The 20323-nt window shown below is 46.1% G+C and overlaps 1 protein-coding gene across 1 annotated transcript in view; it reads left to right on the plus strand.

The window, feature by feature from the left end:
- The window catches only part of NEURL1 (neuralized E3 ubiquitin protein ligase 1), a 132548-nt gene that overhangs the window by 103099 nt on the left and 9126 nt on the right, over nt 1–20323 (plus strand). Inside the window, exon 4 of the mRNA XM_026050739.1 lies at nt 15665–16345. Coding sequence (XP_025906524.1) covers nt 15665–16345 — 681 coding nt within the window. The remainder of the gene's footprint in view (nt 1–15664; nt 16346–20323) is intronic.

A 20323-nucleotide genomic window follows, 5' to 3' on the forward strand; every position in this document is an offset into this window, starting at 1 on the left:
TCTCTCCCTCACAAGCTTAATTTGGAACGACCGGAGGCGTCAAAAAACATTTTCCTCCAGTAACTGAGGCGCTTTCCTCAGCCCCAAGTTCTTTGTGACATTGGCCATGCCTGGAGCAGGCAGTGAGGCTGGGGGAGGGCTGTCTCTCCTGTTATTCCTGACCCTGATGGAAGTGAGGAGAAGCAAAATACCAGCAGGAAGCCTGCACTTTTGGAGCTGCTATCTCTGATTTGACACCGATGCAGACAGATAAGCMTCTGCATGCTGGGAGGACTTATCCAGATGACCCCCTTTCCGTGGCAGCAGAAGTCCTACTCATTGCTTGTGGTGTCCCCCATATCCAGGCATTGCAAGGCAGAGCCATGGTGACCTCTCCAAAGCATGTTTGGGATTTGAATGGAGCTCGGGAAGTTAATGTTGTATTTACAGTCCAAGTGTAGATAACTAATAAACTGCGCTGCCAAGTATTGGGGGAAAACTTAAGTGTTTCTTGGAATGGTTTGGGCTGGACTGAAAACCCCTGGCCAGCTGTGAGCCAAGTCTTGCGTTGGGCCTGAAGACATGAGTTTGCCACTGGCTTCAAGACTGGCTGGTGCACGTGGTTTTCTGCTCTTATCCACATATCTTCACACAGACATCTAGCGGTTTTGTTTACTTAAACCACCCAGTTTTCAGTGGGAAAATGCTAGGCATTTATGTTCTTAAAAAAAAAAAAAAAAAAAAAAAAAAAAAAAAAAAAAGAGAGAGAATTAATAGAAGAATAGATGACAATTACTATCATGCTCTGGCTGTTGACTGGCTTTTTTCTATCCAGACTAATTTCTTTGGAAACTCCAATTATACAGAAATTGCAGGATTCCTAAGAAAGTCTCATACAGAGGAGCAAGGTGGAGACCTGTCAAGGGTGAAGCTGGCTACGTTCAGTTTAATCGCTGCGATGTGGAAGTGGGAGCTTGAAATCCAGTAAGACTGTTTTTTTTTAAGGACTTTGACCCTTCGTATTGGCTGTGGAGGCTCCTGGGACAACAAAATTTATGTAAGACATTTTGCAGTGTCATCTTCTTTTCAATTTTAGGAAATGTTGAGGTTGGATTGGGTTCAGCAAGGGGAACGGGACTGTTCTCCTGTGTTTAATAACGGCTGCTGTTTGCTTCAGAGAAGTGCCAGTTGCTCTGCAAGGGGAGGCAGGCTCGTCTCTGCTTTGTGTCTAGCCGGACAGCGGCCGTTTTATTCGCAAAAGAGCCTGGATGAAGATAAACTACTGAATCTTGTCGTGATGGTGGGACAAAGCCCTCACACCAGCACGATAGCAGCAGTTTGTTAGCAGCTCTCTGAGTAAATATTTGTAGGTCTGGATGCCAAGGCAAAACAAACAAAAATCCCCCAAACCAAACACTGCACGGGGACCAGAAACCAGATGAGCAGTTTGATCTAGGAAGAGGCTGCAGCTGAAAGCGGCTGCCRGCCGCCCTCATCCCCCTGCTGTCCTTATCTGTCACTTATCCGTCACACCTTGTCCCAGTGGAGACCTCAGCGTGTCCAGGGGATGCGGACAACGCGCGGGAACGGGCATCCTCCACACCATCGTAGAAAACAGGAGTTGCATGTGTTGGAAGTGCTGCAAAGGAAGGAGCCCAGCTCTCGGAGGTTAAATATTTACCCTTTGGTAAGGATCTCAAAACAARCAGCGCAGAAGGACGGTTGGACGTGGTGGTGTTTCTGTTGTCATGGGGCTATTCTTGTGGCCCTCTGCGTTGCTCAACAGGCACGAGATGCTGCACGAGAGCAGGGGAAGTGCCGCAGCTCGCTTGAAAACCACCAGTGCCTCTGGTTTCCTCCGGCTCTTTCAGCTGAATCCCAGAGCACGTGTGTTTTACGTTGCTGGGCTAGCACTCAGTCCACTGCTCCTTATCAGCCCTCCCAGCCAKGAGGGGCTATAGCGACTGCTTTGTGGAGCTAAACTTTATTTTATCCCTTTATTTGTATTTATCAAGAAGAGAAATGTGGGCATTTTGGAAATGTCAAAGCAGACGGGGACCCTGACGGGGAAGTAGAGCCCATCCTATGGTTTCCTCCCAAGGTAAGAAGGAAGAGGCTTCAAAACAGTCCCTTGCAGCCTCAGGAAGTGTCATGGCTAAGTTAAAAACACTTCATGCCCAGCCACGCAGAGGGCTGACAAAAGGTATGGTGGTAACAGCAAGGACAGTATGGATTGTGAACCACTGCCTACTACAGTCTACAGGAGATTTATTTAAAATCTCTAAGGCTATCTTGCCCACTTAACACAGCACAGCTTTCCAAGAGCAGTTCAGCTGCTGGCCATCTGCTTCCCGAAGCAAGCCTTACAAGGCCCTTTCTCCCTTTTAACACCTAGGAAGTTTCAATGTTTGATAATTCAAGTGTTGGATTTGTACTGGGGGGTCCTCAACGTCACTCCTCTGTGGACCCCCAGAGGCTATTTGGAGCATTGCTAGCTAGGAAGGAAGGAAGGCAGGAAGCCTCAAGCCTCAGATCCTGGAGTGGTGACACAACCTCCCATAGGCCCTGCAGGGAGCAGGGAAACCCCACCAAAAAGGGTCAGTACAGAAAACACTCATTTTGCTCAATTTGGAGACCGCAGAAATTCCTGTCGAACACCCTCATGGGACAAGCAGCCCAGTGTTTCTGAACTGAGGTCATGTTGTCTAACAGGTTTTTGGCTGTTAACATTTTCTAGACTATTGTGTAAATAGATTCTATTTTAACATCTTGATGCATGGCTTCCTGGGAAAAGCCCCATTCCTGCACCGCTCCTCCTGGATTGCCTTGGCCCATCATGAGGCCAGGGGCTGATTTCCCCCTCCTGTTTCACACGAGCATGTAGTGCTTGGACAATGGCACTTTGTGGTCTTCAAATGCCAACGACTCCCAGAGCTCAAAGGAGTCTTTCAGTTTTTGAGATTGACCTTGGATTTCCAGTGACAGCCAGGATGGATTTCTKCAATTTTTCATGCTGCCCAAAGCCTGATGTTGACTAATAGGACTGGATATTCAGTAGGAATAGTAGGAAACTCTCAGTGATGAGATTTATTCATGCCATCAGTGCACGGTTTCAAAACTGTAGGGCTAAATTAATGGTTGGGGTGAGTGCAACAGTGYTAGAAGAGGAGTGAACTTAGACTGTTGCTCCTGAAAGCCCAGAGCAGCTCTTCCCTTCAACACCCCCAGATTGTGTGATCAACAGAAAGCAGGCCATGCTGCTCCAAACACTGCAGTTAATTGCATACAAAATCACATTTTTTTAATGTTGAAAACACCAACAGTCACATTTCATTTGCCTTTTGCTTGTCTGTTTTAAGAGAGCAGATTCTGGCTGATTTTACCGAAATACAAACTAYACAAAAAAAATATAGCAGAACCTAGCACCCTGTATCTGAGGAGGGACCTTGGAGAGCTGCTGAGTGGCTGCACCAGGGACATGGCACCAGGAGGCCACTTGCATGAGCCAGGAGCATCTCACAACGGTATTTTGTATTCTGGCTATGTCTTTATTGCCAGCAAGTTGGTGACACAGTAAAACTAGGGATGTCCATCCCGACCCCAGAGAACCCTTGGGCACAGAGGAATGTCGCTTTTGTTGTCCTCACTGCTTCATTTGTGCTGGGTATTACTTGTGTTACCAAGATCCTCCTCACCAGCCAGGATGGGGGCTTTGCAGGACTGTTGTTTTTAGTGCAATTGTTTATCAGCTTCCTCCTTCCCAACATAAAAGCAGTGTGCAATTGCTTGTCCTGGCTTTGAGAGGTGTGCTTTGTGACTCCCATTGCTTGGAGTCTTGTAGAGGCAATAGATTTTGCTACAACCTCTGTATATATATATATGTATATATATATAAACCATTTATGTGGTTTGCTTAAATGCCCTATTCCACCTCTGGGATCAGGATTTGAGCCTAGTTCAAGCAAAACCAGAGCCAAGCAACACCCAGCCCTGGCTCTTGTGTAGCATTCAAACCAGTCCTAGCATTTGAAGCTCATTTCAAAATAAAGAAGTCCGTTAGTAATTAATTTGGACACACACGTGAATTCTCAAAGGAAACATCCTTGGAGAAATGCAGCAGCTGAATCCTTGACCTCAAAAGGACCCCTAAATATAGTGTTGTACGCAATGTGCCTCTTTTTGTGGGTGAGATATTAAGAGCTTATTTATTTATTACGAAGTGGTTTACAATGTAAGTAAATTTGTGAGTTCCAAGTCCCTCTCCCAGCTGCCAGATGCCGGGAGGATGTTTATGGTCACTGTAAATAATTTCTTAGCTTAATACAAATACATTTTTAGAAATCAAGGACTGATGGCTGCATGTTTATGCTGAAGTTGAGGATTTATCGATTTCTCCATCACAGGATCAAGAAAACAAACAGTATTTCAGATATTTTTAAAATATCTTTTTTTTTTAATCCTATGCGTGTAAAAATTCAACCTCAAACATGTCCCGCAGTCACAGTGCTACAGCCCACATCTGTGCTGCTTTTGCTGAGCTTGCTGAGGTCTCCTCAAGCCAACGGGATCAGAAGGTGCCCAGCGCCCTTCGCACCCAGCTCGTGCACGTTGGAGAGTGCCAAGACTGGGACTTAATGCTGTGGGTGCCCCCTCCCCACCCCAGTGCTGAATATAGCCCTGGATATAATTCTGAATTTGCAGAGCACTTTCTGCTGCTCAATGACCTTTGCTAAGGTCAGCCTTAAAGGAAGGAAATCAGATCCTTCAGCAGAGGCAGCTCGGTGGACCAGCATTTGCAGCATTTATGTTGTGGCTAAAAGATACCATAGTCCAGCGGCACCTGTGAGTGCTGGCAGGACGAGTGGGGAGGGAAACCTGCCTCACAGACAAAAATAGGGCAGAGAATTAAAACTGAGCTGTCAGGAATTTCCTTTTCAAGGCATGCGCGCAGCGGGGAATTAGAAATCGGCGGCTTGACGTCAGGCTGTATGTGGGATGCTTGGGATGATTTTTGCAAAAAGTCTCTGTGCCTCAGGCATGGATGGGAAGAAATGAAGTATTACAGATGCTTCGTTGGAGCTTCAGATCTATTTTCAGCATTGGTGTGGATGGAAGTGGAGGGCCTGCAAATATCAGCAGGAGCTGTGGGCTGCCGGCGCCCTCGTGCATCCTCRTCAGGGCACATTCCCGCGCTGGCCTCTCCATAGCAACGTATTTTGGGAGGAAAACCGCAGAAGCAGCTGAATGGCTACGAGCACCTTCACCCCACGCGAGAAACCTCTTGCTGCTGTTGTGCTGCTCGGAGGCCAGCATGCTCCTTGCTTGAAGCTGGAGCCTCAGCTAAACCCCCACCCTAGAACTGAAATGCAGTTTTGAAGGTGGGACGTGTTTTGGTCTCCTCGTGGGGAGAGAATCCTGTTTCGATTACCYTAGAAGCCCCCCAAGAAGCACCCTGCTCTGGGGGCAGAGGCTCCAGCTGCCCAGAAGGAGATGTCCAGATGCAACCAGGCTTGCCCAGGCTGATGGTCCTGCCTTGCCAGTGCAGTTAATTTAGGGCTAAATACCCCATTGGTGCCGTCTGGAGGTGAGTTGCAGCRTCTCTCTGTGCAGCGTTCACTGTTCTCGTTCCTCATGTCTGCACCAAGTTGCCTGGGCCTTGAACTTGGTGGCACGGGGCTCCTCCTGGCCCGCCTGCATCTCTCCCTCGGATCATTGCCCTGCTGCTGCTCCCTGGGGCTGGCTGCGCAGCCCTTGTTGGAGGAGGCTGCTCAGGCCGCGTGCGGAGCGCCCGTCTTGGTGGGAGCAGGATGGTGCCTGTGCACCACTGCGACCTAGTGGAGGGAATGGCACCCGGACGGGCACGCAGGATTCCCGAGGCCCGGGAGCTGCTCGGTGGGATGGTTTAGCTCGAGTCCSCGAGAGGTCTCAGGGACGTCTCAGGTCCCCAGGACGGTCCCCGAGAAGTCTCAGCTTCGGCTTGGCAAGGATGCTGAATCCGTCCCAGCCGAGGCCATGCAAGCACCCATAGCATAACCCRCCGGTGTGACACTTGTGAAAATGTCCCCGGGTGCCCATCCGTGACAATGTCCCCGGGTGCCCCTCCGTGGCCGTGTGTAACAGGAGCGATAGAGGCGCTGGCAGGCGCATGGGCAACGTCTCTCCGTCTCCGGCCGACCCCCTGGCCTCGCTGTGTTGCTCGTTGCGCCCTCCTGCCACTGTGGAATATAAGYGGAGTGCAAGGGGTGTAATGTTGCACTGCTGTTTTATACATGTGGAAAATAAGTCAGAAAGCTCTGGAGAGCTTATTCGTCCTGAATTCTGGAGAAGAAGTTCTCTAAGTAGGGGATATTAGGAATTAAAAGAAATATCCTGGACAAATAGCATTATGTGCATTCTTTCAGAAATGTAATTGTTGGAGCTTTAGGTAGGGAACCAGTTTGGAGSAGGAGAGATGATTTGTGAATTTAATTAGTTGTGGCTGAAAAATTGAAACAATTTTGGCACACTGAAGCTGTTCTCTTTCGCTGTTTTCAAACCGCTCTATTTCCATTTCGAGCCTTGAAAAAACATCTTAATCTCAAAAACTTCCACAGTGATTTCCAAATAAGCCCCCAAAAAATCAACTGGAGAAGTAACTCTTAGCTCGATACTCATTTGTTTTTCTAGAAAATCACCTTGAAGTAAGATGCACCAAGCAGACTGTTTCAGCTTAGCCTGGGAAGATGCTCCCAGCAGTGCAGGCTCAGGTGATGTCCACAATTTCTAGCTGTTCCTAAGGGACAGTGGGAAGATGGAGCTGCCAGATTGCAATTAGGTCAGTATGCAATGGTCGATAAGCTGATAAGATGCTGGATCATGAGCAGGCAATTGCAGGGACAAGGTAGCTTCTACTGTGTTGAATTCTGTCTGAGTAGTTGGCTTTGAAACTCAGGAAATGTGGGGAGAAACTGGGGAATGAATCATAATCTCTATGCCCAGAGCAAAAAGAAAGAAGGAAATGAAAGCAGGTAAAGAGGGATAAGTGCRGGATACATAAATACTATGGAAGGGAGAGTGATGGACAGGAAGGAGAGAGAAAGTGCCTGTTTTGAAGAGGATTGCTGCCAGATGATTCAGGCAGTGAAGGGATATGTTTGGTGTAGCTTGGGAATTGGCTGGGAGCACCAGGATGCCATGGAGACATCTGCACAGTAACACACAGAGYAGTAGGTGCTGCAGGGTCCGTAGAGATCTGCAACACAAGAAATGAAGGYAAAGTTGGGGGATTAGCAGTGTGCAATGAGGAACCAGTCATTTACCTGAATAGGAAAGATAAAAGACAGGCAAAATTTCTTGGAGGAAAGGAGGATAAAAGGGATGATAATGCCAGGAGTAAGCRGTGGAGTCACTCAGAAGAGTCTACTAACTTTAGAGATGTCACTCTGTGTACGCAGTCTGAGTGACTCCATGAATGACTGTTAATTGCTTTAATTTCCCATGGAGAAAAAAGGCAAGATGAGTTTTTCTACAAAGGAATTTACATCTTCCTAAAGATCAGGAAGCATCAGATAAATGAAAATTGTCAGTCTCCAGGGACGTCTTGCATGGGTAATTAAAACCAAAAGAAAAAACTTTCTAGACATAGAAAGATAAAGCAGAGAAGGAAGGAAAAAGTGGGACACTAAATGGAGAGGGACTAAGATTAATAGTAATGTAGCTGTGAACCTAAAAATGGCAAGTGTTTTGCTATGGTTTTCAGTAGGAACTGATCAAGGAGTCTAGCAGGCATGAGGGAAGCRAGATGGAAATTACTGCATTAGGGATGAGAATAAAATTTAGTGTGTTTCATGTGTTTGATTGGGAGATAGAGTAAGAATAGATAGAATAAGGGATTAGATGATCTCTATACAAAAAAGAAAAAAAAAAAAGTATTTGGTATCTGCATCTATGTATTTGGCCAAACCATGTTTCTCTGACCTTGTGGGGAAAGCAGAAATGTCAAATGGAAAACTTGTGAACATGGTCAAGGAAATCAGGMAGGGAAGTGCCAGCACCCAGAGGGGTCTGTGACCGTTGTTGGGCACGTTCTTACCCAGGAGGGCATCCCATCCCTCCGTCTGCGTGGCTGCTGACCACGAGAACAACTTAATGCAGAATGGAAAGCCCTCCTCAACTAAAACCAAGACTAGAGAGGTTGCCAGCACCCTGTAGACTCTCTGTAAGCATTAGTTTTTTTGGAAAAGTGGACAAATCCAAACTCCAAAAMCAGTTTCTTCTGGGTAATCTACTGTTGTGCCCTTCCAAAACAGTCATATTTGTGGAGGAAAACAAGGCTTTCTTTTCATTTTATGCAGCTAGTTGTGCTCTTTGTGCTATTTCATGTAATCAAATCAATTGGACATGCTTGCAAATATTGAGTAGAATTATATGAAAGTTTATGAACTGGACTGGTTTAGAATATTTCATTAAATAGCATTTGTCCCCAAACTACAATATATCAGACAGTACTCGGCCTTTTTACCTTAAGCTGTATTCTTATTTATGTAGGAATTTGTTTGCTTTCATTCCTTATGTTTTATTGAAAAATATGTGGATGATCAATTTAATTACTAAGCTGGCCTGGAAACTACAATTGTTCAGTCTGACTTAAAAACATCTGCAATTCTTATATGCTTGGGGTTTTGTATTTCTTCTTTCTGAATATTTCAGCTTGGAAGCCAGTGCCTGGGCCACATCCCTTCTTTTAGACTCTGATGCCTTTTGTTTGTTTGTTTCTGATTTGTTTTTCTGTGATATTTTATCTGCACTGTTGGAACAACATTGACAGTCTATGAGAAAAAAGCTGTGATCCTGCTAGCAAGAAAAAGAAAGAAAATACAATGCTTGGAAAAGTATTCTGAAAAGATCCCATGGGGTTCTTGAAATTTACCTTGCAGGACACTTGTTGCCTTTTGCCTAATATACAAACACACCAGTTATCTGAGGGACTCATTTGGTGATAAATGACCACAGAAAGTCACCAGAATTGCACTGTAATTTTAACAAACTTCCAGCAGTTCACAGCAGTGAAATGTCTGCATTTTCTCTTCCAGCCTCCCCCCCCCCTTTTTTTTAATCATCTCCCAAAAATTGGATCATGCAGACCAAATAGCTTTTGTACTCATTCTCCACAGAAATGCATGGAAAGAAATGCAAACACAAAGCAAATACCCGTCCAGTGAGGTGCTACTTAAGCACTGTTGTTTCTACTCATTTGTGTTAAACTGGAAGATGTTTGTGGCCTTGCAATCAGTACCACAGAGTCCATAGTCTGACTTCTTTTGTAACCCAGTTTGAAAAGCTGAGGAGAATTTTTGGAGTAAAAATGAGTGATTGCTTCTCACAGTGCCCTACCACAAACAAACTTTGGGATTACCCTCCAACTTTGGGCTTTTTCCCCTTTGGCTTGAACTTTGACTTCTAAACTGTGCAGGAAATCTCTGTGATGCTTTTAGCAGTGCTGAAAAGATACCTGAGAATCTTGTCAGAAAACTARTTTAGATTGTGTTGATCCTAGGCAAAAAAGTGCATTCATTTGATTTAAATATTTGTATTGCAATAATAAAAATTGGAGGTATGAAATATCAAATTGGTTTCCACGCTGAGATGAAACCAGTATTTGCAGATAAGCAGTAGCCTCTATGGTGTGAATGGTGAATGGTGTGAATGCAATTAGAAATCTGTTTGCTCTCCACTGACTAGGCGGATACGAAGCTGATGTGTCTGTGAAGGACAGCAGTTTCCCTGCTCATGGTTGGGATGCCCTTAAGGAAGAAGGACCCCCAGCAGGTTGAGTTTTCAAGCCCAAGAAGCAACCTGTAGATGGAAGGAAAGGAGCAGCATGCTCACATGCTCTTTGCTGCACGTCAGGTTTCACTGTCTTTTAAGGAGCARCCTGGGCACCTTGTGTTTATGGCAGGTGCAAGTGAAACTGCCTCTTGGCTGCAGTTTTATCATATAATCGTGTAAGTGTGCAAAAAGAGAGGAGAGGGGAGCAGTTTTATTTGAAAGGGGATAGTGTGGCTTTAAATGAGAGAAATGCACGTGCACATACAGGTGCTGTGTGAGTAGATATTTATTTAACTGATGTCCTTGATGTGATGGGGATTTTCACAAGGAGAAGGAATGGTTGTTCTGTGATAGGGATTTTCACAAGGAGAAGGAATGGTTGTTCTGTGATAATAACTCAGGCAGTTTTATTTCTCAGCTGTTCATAAAGGGAAATGGAGTTTGTACAACTGAATTCCTAAGTATATGGCAAAGGAGGCTTTCAGTCTGAATCATTCCTTTGAGGGATTTTAAACATTTGCCTCCCACATGCAAATAATGCTCCGAAAGTGGCTTCGCTGTATGATCTGAGCGGCTGCATTCTGGCGCCTGCTTGTTTATGAGCAGTAAACACTCTGGAGTGGTCTCAACTCATATAAATTCAAGATTTAAAGGTTGCAAGCAGGGATGGGAGGGGGAAACCTGCGTGCACATGGCAGCAGAAGCCCCCGTTTGGGAGTGGGGGTCTCTACAGCCTTACACTGACCACACCAGGACCCAGTCTCCTCTCCAGACCTCCCATGGAGAACACAAGTTTCYGAAAAGCAAATAGCTTTGTAAGTGTCTGCACTGACACGTTGCCAGCAGGCAAGAGCCCTTCTGACATTCTTTGCAAGTGGAGCTTTGGCTCTTACTGCCTGCGAGCGTGGCCTCGGCGTTCTCCTTCTTCCATTCCGCTCTCTATGTCTCAATTTTTTCTCCTGTGTTTATTTTAAATAAGGGCACTTTTCACTTCCCTGTTTGCTTGGCCTATGCCAGTACACTAAAACATCCAGACACCCATGGCAGAGCCAGAAAGAGCCTTGAGCAGAGCATTGCAGAGTCGTGACGATGCCTTGAGCACTGTGAGGGCACTGAGAAGACCTCCTTCCAAGCACCCTTTTATTTGGCGGAATTTTGAATCCAGGGCCATGCAGCCGTCCTCCTTGTTCCAGATCCAGACAGGACTTGTCTTCTTTCCAGTGCAGGTGGCTCTGTGGATTCGGAGCCAGACATGTGCTGGTAGCCTGAAGGATTTGGGAGCCGATAGTGCGCCTTGCCTGCAGCCATAACAGTCTTCATCCTTCTTTCAGGAGGGATAAATGAGAATATTGTTCACTTAATTTTACTGAATTTTCTATCTTTGGCCACCTCAAAGCCACATAATAAAGTGAGTTATAAATGATGGCCAGGAATAGCTCTGGCTCTTTCTGAAGTGCAACAGTTTTCCAATATTACACATCAGCTCTACACAACTGAGCTGGCAAGGAAGCAAAGAGTGCCTCAACATGACACTGTTAGCAAAGCAGGCAGCAGAGCTGGAGCTCAGTTAAGAATAATACCCTTACTCATACGATGGGGAATATGGGGCTATGTGTGACGGAAGATTTCCAGGAACAAAGTTTACTTCTTGTCTTAGCACTGGTTGCTCTTCCTGACAGTTAAGTGCAGTGTTATTTATGTCCTGGAACATCTGCCTCGTATTTCAAGCACTTCTTCCCACAGTGTCAAAGTCTTTCCAAATGGCCTCTTAGCTGCCCAGCTCAGCTCTGGACCACGGTGGAGTGAGTGTGGCAGTCCAAGGGTTGCAATCCCAGTTAGCAGCCCTGAATGACCGCTCATGGCATGTAGCCTTGAGGAAGGAATGGGAGCCTTCATCATCCTGCTGGAGTAGGAATGGTGTCCCTCTGGCATGGTGGGAATAACAGAGTATAGGTCCTTTGGCAGATGTGCATTTGCAAAGAAGTTTCTTGTGGGGTCAGCTGATTGCAAGACATCCTTGGGTAGATTAGAACTGTACAGTTCTTTTTCAGCGTCATCTGTCTCAAGTTCTGTTTGTTTATACCAGGTTTCCCTTACCTCATTCTCRAGAGCAGGGCAGCCCTCTTATTCTGGAGAAATGTAATTTTCATGGAGCTGTAGGTTTGCTGTAGCCTCACAAAACAGGACCATGCAGGAGCACCTGATTCTTCAAGTTTCCAGTGTGTGTTGAGTGTGCTGTGCTTCCTCTTGCGCAGGTATGTGGATTCTGGCTGCTCTGGGACTGTCAAGCCTTTAGGTAACTCATATACAATACTGAAAAAGGAAAAGGTGAAGGATATAATGACTTCACAGTGTGACATGAATTCATCCCCTCATGTTTACCCTCATATTTGGAGTATGTCTGAGATTATCCGTGCATGCTGGTGTCTAGAAATGTATTTGAATGTGCACATAACTATATTATATAGACCTCTAAATGCTATCTGTAATAAATGTTATGCACATTATACACATTTAAAGAAATTAATGATCAAAAGTCAAAAATTGCCTGCAGTTCAAAAACAAAAAGGCAATGCTAAAGTGTTTCTGATATGGATACAGTGCTTCCAGCTGCATCTGACTGCTCACCAGCTCCTCGTAACAGTTGTTTTAAAGTGTTACTACAGTCACTTAGATCCTGCAAAAGGAGGAGGCTTTTCTAGGCCATGTGAGCAGGAAACAGGGGAGCTTTGAAGCCTCTGGTCCAAGAAAGATATTGCAAGTTAATGTGGTGCATAAGAAGCCAGCTGCTGCGAACATGAATTTTGCAGATAAACCTCACAAAAAGGAGAGGTTTAAGGAGAAAGCAGAAGATCACTGAACTGTTCAGATATCCTCCATCTCTTCTTTGCTGAGTGAATCATTCCCACTCACTTCTTTTTCCTTAAACAAGAGCAGAAAAAGATTCAGAAGAGTTTATAAAGTTGGGCCTCCCTGTCATAAATTCAATGTCCTAGATTCTCCAGCTGAAGAGCGGGAAGGTTGCGTTTGGTGGGAATCATTTCCACATTGGCCATGCCCATATTGCTCCCACACGCCTGGGAGTGGCCGATTCGGCTGCCAGCCTCACGCCTGCAGCGAGGCAGAGCTCTGGAGACCCTCCTGCCAAGCCCGTGGGTAGCGCCGAGCCGTGTGTGGCCCCGGCTGGCTCGCGAGCGGCACCCGGCCTCGCCGGCCTGCGCCTCGCTCAGTGACTCAGCCCGAGCTGCGCTCTTGGCTCACGTGTCCGGCCCTTCCCACACACGGGCTTCTCCCACCGCTTGATTTCTCCCAAGGAAAGCCGGCGAGGCGCCGGCGTCGCTGTGGCCGGGCTGTAGGCATCGCGCCGGGGTTCAGTGGGGCTGTGTCTCGGCGGTGATGGAGCGTTAACGTAGGTTCGGACCCTAAATTCCTCACATGGGTTTACTTTGTCCTTATATAGGCAAATTTCGAACTTCAATTACTTAACGAAAGGGCAGGATTTCTAAATTCGCCAGGCTCAAGCCAGATRGTCCTTCCAGGAATGGGCCGTCCTGCCACAGGAAGCGTCATGCTTGGGGGAGAAGTAGCAATGCACTTTCATATGTCCCGGTCTCCTCTCTCACAGTCGTCACGCCTTTCCGATGTGCGCTCCAGATTTGTCTCTGYAAATGGGAATGTGCCTGAGCGCTCTGCCCAGAGGCCCTCCTTGCTGCGTTGTGGGCCGTGGTGTTCTGAGCAGCTGGCTCTGTGTTAGCAAAGTGATGAATGAAGCTCTGGTGGGACAAAGCGACTCGTTCTGGGGTTCTTCTGGTGAAGGGTATGCTCAAATTCACCTCATTTGTTTAACATCTCTTTCAGACGATCTGGAGTTTTTCTCTGGTAGCTGTGGGCCCTTTAGCTATTACTGGCAATAAATGGTGATCCACACCTCCTGCGACGTAGCTGCCAGCAAAGAAAAAGAGATGAGATTAAAATGCTAATCTTTTAATTCACATTCAGTGGGATTGATTTGGGTTTTTTGTCTTCACCAGCTGGGTAAGTTGTGTTTTATGAAAAAATAGAGCCAACATCTCATAGATACCCAACTCTCTCAGTTTGCACAAATCCCCCTCAGATAGATACCAATCAACTGCAACCTCCTCTTCCAGAGCTATTACCAAACATTAATGAACTATAAGCCTCAGTCAATCCCATATGCTTTGGAGAACTTCCTCTTATGGGACCAGGCATCTGAGTTACTGATAGATTTAAGTACAACAGTTGGAAGAATAACCCTGATTTGCTCTCGCTGCCATGTGTCTTGGCTGCAGCAGRGCTCCGGCTCTCTTAACCTCTTTTCAGTTGGAGAAAGATATTTTGTCCAGCGGCCAAAGGGAAATGCAAGCATCCTGGTGGAAAACAAGCTGTTTCAAAACCTTGGCTGCAAGCTACCCACACATCATGGTTGTCAGCCAGGCTGCAAATGTATAGTTACAGGGAATAAAATAGAGAGGACCTTCTGCTCCTATTCAGAAAGGTCTCTACGCATTCACCTACACTAAAGGATCTTCGTCAGCTGCCAGTATTAATTTGTTCTCTTGCATAGGTTTCCAGCCAAAGGAGGGTAAAATACGCCTAATTCTACCCAGCAGGGGCACTTGCAATGCAAATGCTAGCCCATATATTACAAAGCATTAATKCAACCAGCTTCTAAATCACTTGGGGTTATTTCTGGTTTTATTTAGGCCTCCTTCTCTTTAATTAACTTCTGGGAAGAGATGCTGCAATATCAGTATGGGGAAAATCAAATATGAGAAACGCAGCCCATTTTATTTTGAGACTGTGCTTCTCTTGCAATAGTGGATTATTTAAAGAGGAGCCCGGAATAATCCAGTTCAAGCAAAGCAAAGGGCCTTCGTGCAGCCAAGGCGTGGGTGGCTGTGCTCTTGTCAGGGCTCCCAGCCGAGGAGGGCAGCAGAGGCTCTTAGTCAGACCTCAGATATTGCAGGCCACRGTGGTGGCTCTTCCGTAGCTGGCATTTTCCCATGTCCATGCTTCCCGTGCATGGTGCAGGGCCCTCCAAAGCAAGGAGCAGCTCTTCTCCRTGCAAACCCCAAGAGAGACAGGGACCAAGTCTATTCCAAAGCATTAAAAGTGAGTGCTTGTGTTCTTTAGAAAAAGAATTAAATAAATGAATGRGTGGCTTTGGGAATAGCAGCACTGGTTAACGCAAAGGGTGAAGTGCAACTATTTCCACAGATGAATTGGAATGTTCTTTTTTATATATGCATGGGTTCCATTTTTAAATCTTTGTCTTAGAGATAATGAATGATTGTACTTTATTTATARAAAATCACATATTCCCTAATTCTAAACTCTGGAATGCATATCTGTGCCTGTCTGTGGTAGGCACCAGAGCAGTTAATTATGTTCAGGACTATTAATTACAWTTCATCTGATGATAAATAAATTAGAGCTGAACATAATGTTTCTTTTAAAATAAAAGCATCTACTGAGGAATTCATCTGCTAGGCCCAGGAGGATGACTGTGGGCGGTGAGGAGGGCATGCGAGCGCGGTTATTCATTGGCACATTCAGGGCATATTTCAGTTACTTGCCCTCTGTTTTCCCTCTCCAAGGAGGGAAACATGTGGTCGGTTCTTTCCATCGCTGTTGAGTCTGCTGTCTCTGGAGCTGAAAGCGTTGATCCTGCAATCGACTGCAAATGTGCACTGTGATTTCCTCAGTTTTGAAGGGGAAAACGTATGAAGGGCAGTTTGACTTTTTCCTTTAAATGTATGATTCAAACCCATGGCAATTCATAAGCTCTTGGGCTTTTCCGCTCTCTCTCTCTCAAGTGATCTTTCTGTTTTCCCTCTCACCGATTCTCTCCCTGCAGACAGCGAAATCATCCCTCCCGACTGCCTGCGGCCCCGCTCCTTCACCGCCATCCGCCGGCCCTCGCTGCGCCGCGACCCGGAGGACACGCGCCTCTCCGTCAGCCTCTGCGACCTCAACCTGCAGGAGGAGACCTTCCACGTGACGGCCACCACGTGCCCCATCCCGCAGAACTCCCTCAACTCCCAGCACTCTCACCTGCTCCCCTCGCAGCTCGAGAGYGACCTCCGCTTCCACCAGCTCCGGGGAGCCCACGTGAAAATCCTGGACGACCAAACGGTGGCCCGGCTGGAGCACGCCCGCGAGGAGAGGACTTTGGTTTTCACCAGCAGACCCCTTAGGATCAACGAAACCATTTTCGTCAAGATTAACAAGTCCAACGCGGCGCGCACCGGGACGCTCTCCTACGGGGTGACGTCCTGCGACCCCAGCACCCTGCGGCCCAGCGACCTGCCCTATAACCCCGAGTCTCTGGTCGACCGAAAGGAGTTCTGGGCCGTCTGCCGCGTCCTGGTGCCCCTCCAGAGCGGAGACATCTTGGGATTTATGGTGAATTCGGAGGGTGAGCTGCACCTGAGCCACAACGGCGCCAGCACGGGCATGCAGGTCTGCGTGGACTGCTCCCAGCCCCTCTGGATGTTCTTTGGTTTACACGGTGCCGTCATGCAGATCCGTGTGCTAGGTAGGTCTCGGACCCGACGCCGCACTCACACCCCCAGCACCAAGGTGGGATATGCCCCAGGGGGAGGGTGAAGGGAAGGACTGGAAGTGCGAGTGGTTCCTGCTCTCGGATCAGTTTACAAAATTTTATTTTGAAAGAGGAAAACATAATAATTTGCAAAGGCCTGTGCAAAACACTTGGCTATCAGTTACGTGACTTAAGATTTTTACCATTCTCTAGCATCTTTCCTTTGAACGTCCCTTCAAATGGGTGAAGCCTCAGAGTTCTCCTCTGAAATCCTCGGTCTTTAAGCTCTGTTCACCAGTAGACTTTAAATGCTGAAGGTTTGGAGAAAAAAAGCCCTGAAATAGGATCAAACTTCTTTTTTTTTTTTTTTTTTTGTCTGTGTATGGGTACGGGGCAGTGTCATCTTTATGTAGTTGCAAGTGTGGGATGTATTTGGGCTTGAATTCAGGCCGCAGCAGTGTCAGAAACTAAGTGATGGTCTCTGCAAATGCTCTCTAATTCCTGATCCTTCTCTAAGTGATTTACAAGTAAGAGTCGACCCATTTGCTTAAAGGATAGTTAGGTATCTACCTAAGAGCTAATCGAAGTATTGGCTTGGGGAAGATGCCTCACGGTAAAGAAAGCTCAGGCATATTAGGGGAAAATCTGTAGCAATGTCATCAGCATTTGCATTCTTGACAGGAGAATTTCAAAAAAAAAATCACTGTAATGGAGGCAAACCAGTTTAAATTAAGGCCACTCACAGATTTTTCTTTGAGGAAAGAGCTGAAAYCAGACACCAGAGTTTGAGTGAAACAGAGTCGAATGTCCTTCTCCAAATACTGCACATACTGGAAGTTGAATTGTTAAAAGGGGCTTCTGCCCGCAGCGTGGCAGCTCTGTGGCTCCTTCCCCAYCCTGCCTGTCACAGGGTCATATCAGGCACCGTTCTGGGCTCTCCCATCTCTTGCTCCTCCCGCTGTGCCTCTCCCTCCACATCAGAGGACGGCATTAGCCGTCCACTCGGATGTGAATTCGTAACCCAGCAGGGCCCTGTTYCCTGGAGCCACCTCTCATATTTTCTTACTGGGTACATCTAAGCCAAAACCATTTAATATTATATGAGTTGTATCAAGCCCCAGCAGCCCAGCAGGCTTGTCTCTGTCTCAAGTGGAGCTGACTCTTTAGACTTCTTTTTTTCCCCTCACTGAGACATCCCAGACACTTGTCCCCACTGAGGAGCCTGTGACCCACAGATGGGGCAGTCTCTGAGTAAAGAATCATCTTCTTTTGGAGCATGATTTTGCCTTTGTAAATAAGCTTGTTTGTGCAATTAGACACCCAATTTGCATCCATAACTCATGCAAAATTATTAATAAGTGGGGTGTACTGGTGCACTTAGATTATTTGGAAATGCTCTTTTATTGGTTGTTTTGTTATAGTCACGTCTTTAATATATCCCTGTTGTGTTTTAAATTCTGATTATTAAAATGCTGCTTTTACTCAACAGAAAAAAAAACCAAATCCCAATATCTAACAGCTCCTGGGTAGACAATCTTTGAAGATAAATTGTGATGAACACACACTTCTCTCTGCAGGGTCCAATCCACCTTAGTCACTGTCTTAACTGTCCTAAGCGATTTGCTTAAAGTCAACCATAGACCTATGCCATGAATATTTTATGGCTATTAAAGGCTCATAGATGACGTATATAATACTATAATTTATCTCCAGGAGGCCAGGAATCAAACGCCTATAGTTCCCCTTGATTACATTTCTTGTGCGTATTGTACCTAATCCATGGCTAGCTCTGCTCACAGCCAACACATCATTTTGATAAAGGTAAATGAAGTCAACCAGATCCCAGTGAAAGTAGGAAGATTAAATGCTCCTGTCTACSTAAGAAGGAAAATATCCTCAGGCCATTTAGCTGCTGGTAAGACTAAGTCATCGGCCCATTACTTCTTTTCCTATGAGATCACCGATTTTGTCAGTTTGCACAGAGCAAGTGGCCTGTTTGCTGTAGGTCCTAAAACGGGGCAGAGGGTGTTTCTCCTCAGAGGATCACAGTCACATCATCTTGCAGCATTTGACAGAGCACAGCAGTGACGTGGCCCCGCTGCAACCTGGACAAACCTCCCGCTGAGCACGTCATTCCCAAATGCCTCTATATGTCATCCCTGCCTGCTCACAAGTTCTCCCCGATCCGGTACCTTCCTAGTGGACATTTTAGACACATCCCTGTTTTCCGCTGAAAATCTGCTCACTGATTTCCTGCTTCCAACAGGAGCTGGAAAACTCTACCTATATTTACGAGCAGGCAACAAGCTTTTCCCGGCGTCAGTCACGGGAGAACAAATGGAAAATGGGCTTTGGGTCTCAAGCAAGGTACAGAGCGAGCTGAACGTGCTGATGGAGCCTCGCCTGAGGGCAGGAGAGGACCCTGCTGGGGTGCAGCTCTAGTGCAGCTGCCATTGCCCAGTGAAAAGTGGGGAGATTAGCTCTTGCCTATGATCTTTAACAGGTGCTAGGATAGAAATGTAGCTTTTGAGACGAATCTTTGCAGTACCGTGGTACAGTGCAACTGTCCGGAAAGCAGCTGGGATRCTGTCTTCAGCACAGCACAGCTCTAGAACTGCAGAAATTGTGTGCATCAGCCATACCTGGATGGAAGGGGAAAAGCCCATAAGGAACTTGCATCTCTGCCTTTTGCAATACAATTATAGGGCAAGCAGTGACATGTGCTGTTTGTACTGCAAGAGAACAGCTTGTGACACTTGCCATGATATCTGTCATTACAATATTAGCAAATGTACAGAGAACATCAAGTGTTCGCCTTGCGTCTAATGACAAGCCCCATCTTCAGAAGGCAAACAAGAGTAATTTTATGTGATCCATCTTTTGTAGTTYGAGTTATATATCACAGGAGAAGGCATGTTTATAGTCATCTTTTCTAGCTTTAATGGAAAACATGAAGTTCCATATCCTTGAAGTACATGAGACACAAATACTGCAAGAGGCATAATGGTAGCAAACCTATCCTACATAGCAGATGTCATTCTATTTCTGGGGCATCTCTTCTGCCATTATTAGATTAATCAAAGCACTAGTATGCAGTGTTAAAGGAACGCAGAGCTACAGCAAACTGTACAATACTGAAATGAGAAGTGTCTGCACAGTGATAYTGTGCCTACTTTCCAATTTTTCTGATTCTTTTGGAGGATGGAGAAGGTGGAGAGCAGCAATGCCACTCTTGCAATTAGAGAGGTTTTACTTTTGACTCAGGAAACTGGATGGCTCAGGGTTTTCATCCCTGGCTACTACATTTCAGACCTTGAGATTTATTATTTGGTTCTGACCCATAGCAGGCCTGAAACTTCTGCCTCAGTCTTATCCATCTGGTGTCATAGACAGGGACTAAACTTACTGTACGGGAAATAAAAAGCAGAAAATAAAGATGAGGTTGGAAATATCTTTTCTTTTTAGCACCTAGCAGAGGGAAAATAATTACAGACCAAGCACCTCTACAGCGCAGTGAGAGACTACAGTCATCTGCTGCGAGAGGTGGAAGGATATCAGTTTGTTTCATTCACCAAAGGAAAGATCGAGAGGCAACTTGACCATATGGAGGGAAGATAAATGAAAGTAAAGGGYACTTCACTGTAGCAGATATTTGCATAAAAATATCATGCTCCTGGCAAATGAACGTACACAAATTTGAACTTGACATAACTGAAGCTCGAGGAACCAGCCATTGAGGGAGGCAGTAGATCTTCTTGCCAAGATTGGGAGCCTTTTGAATATTTGATATTTAAAATGCTGCTCTAAATTCTGAAGGGATCTAAATTCTGATGGGTTGTGCAGGTGGGACAGCCAAAAAAGAAACCCAGTCACTAGGAGGCTGCATGGGCAAGAAGGGGAGCGCTGTAGGAATCCCAYTGCTTCAGGCCATGGGTTCTCTCAGGCATCATTCCTGTGCAGTAGACACGACCA

The sequence above is a fragment of the Nothoprocta perdicaria genome, unplaced genomic scaffold (assembly GCF_003342845.1).
Source record: "Nothoprocta perdicaria isolate Ctin4 unplaced genomic scaffold, notPer1 scaffold_7, whole genome shotgun sequence".
Classification (NCBI taxonomy): domain Eukaryota; kingdom Metazoa; phylum Chordata; class Aves; order Tinamiformes; family Tinamidae; genus Nothoprocta; species Nothoprocta perdicaria.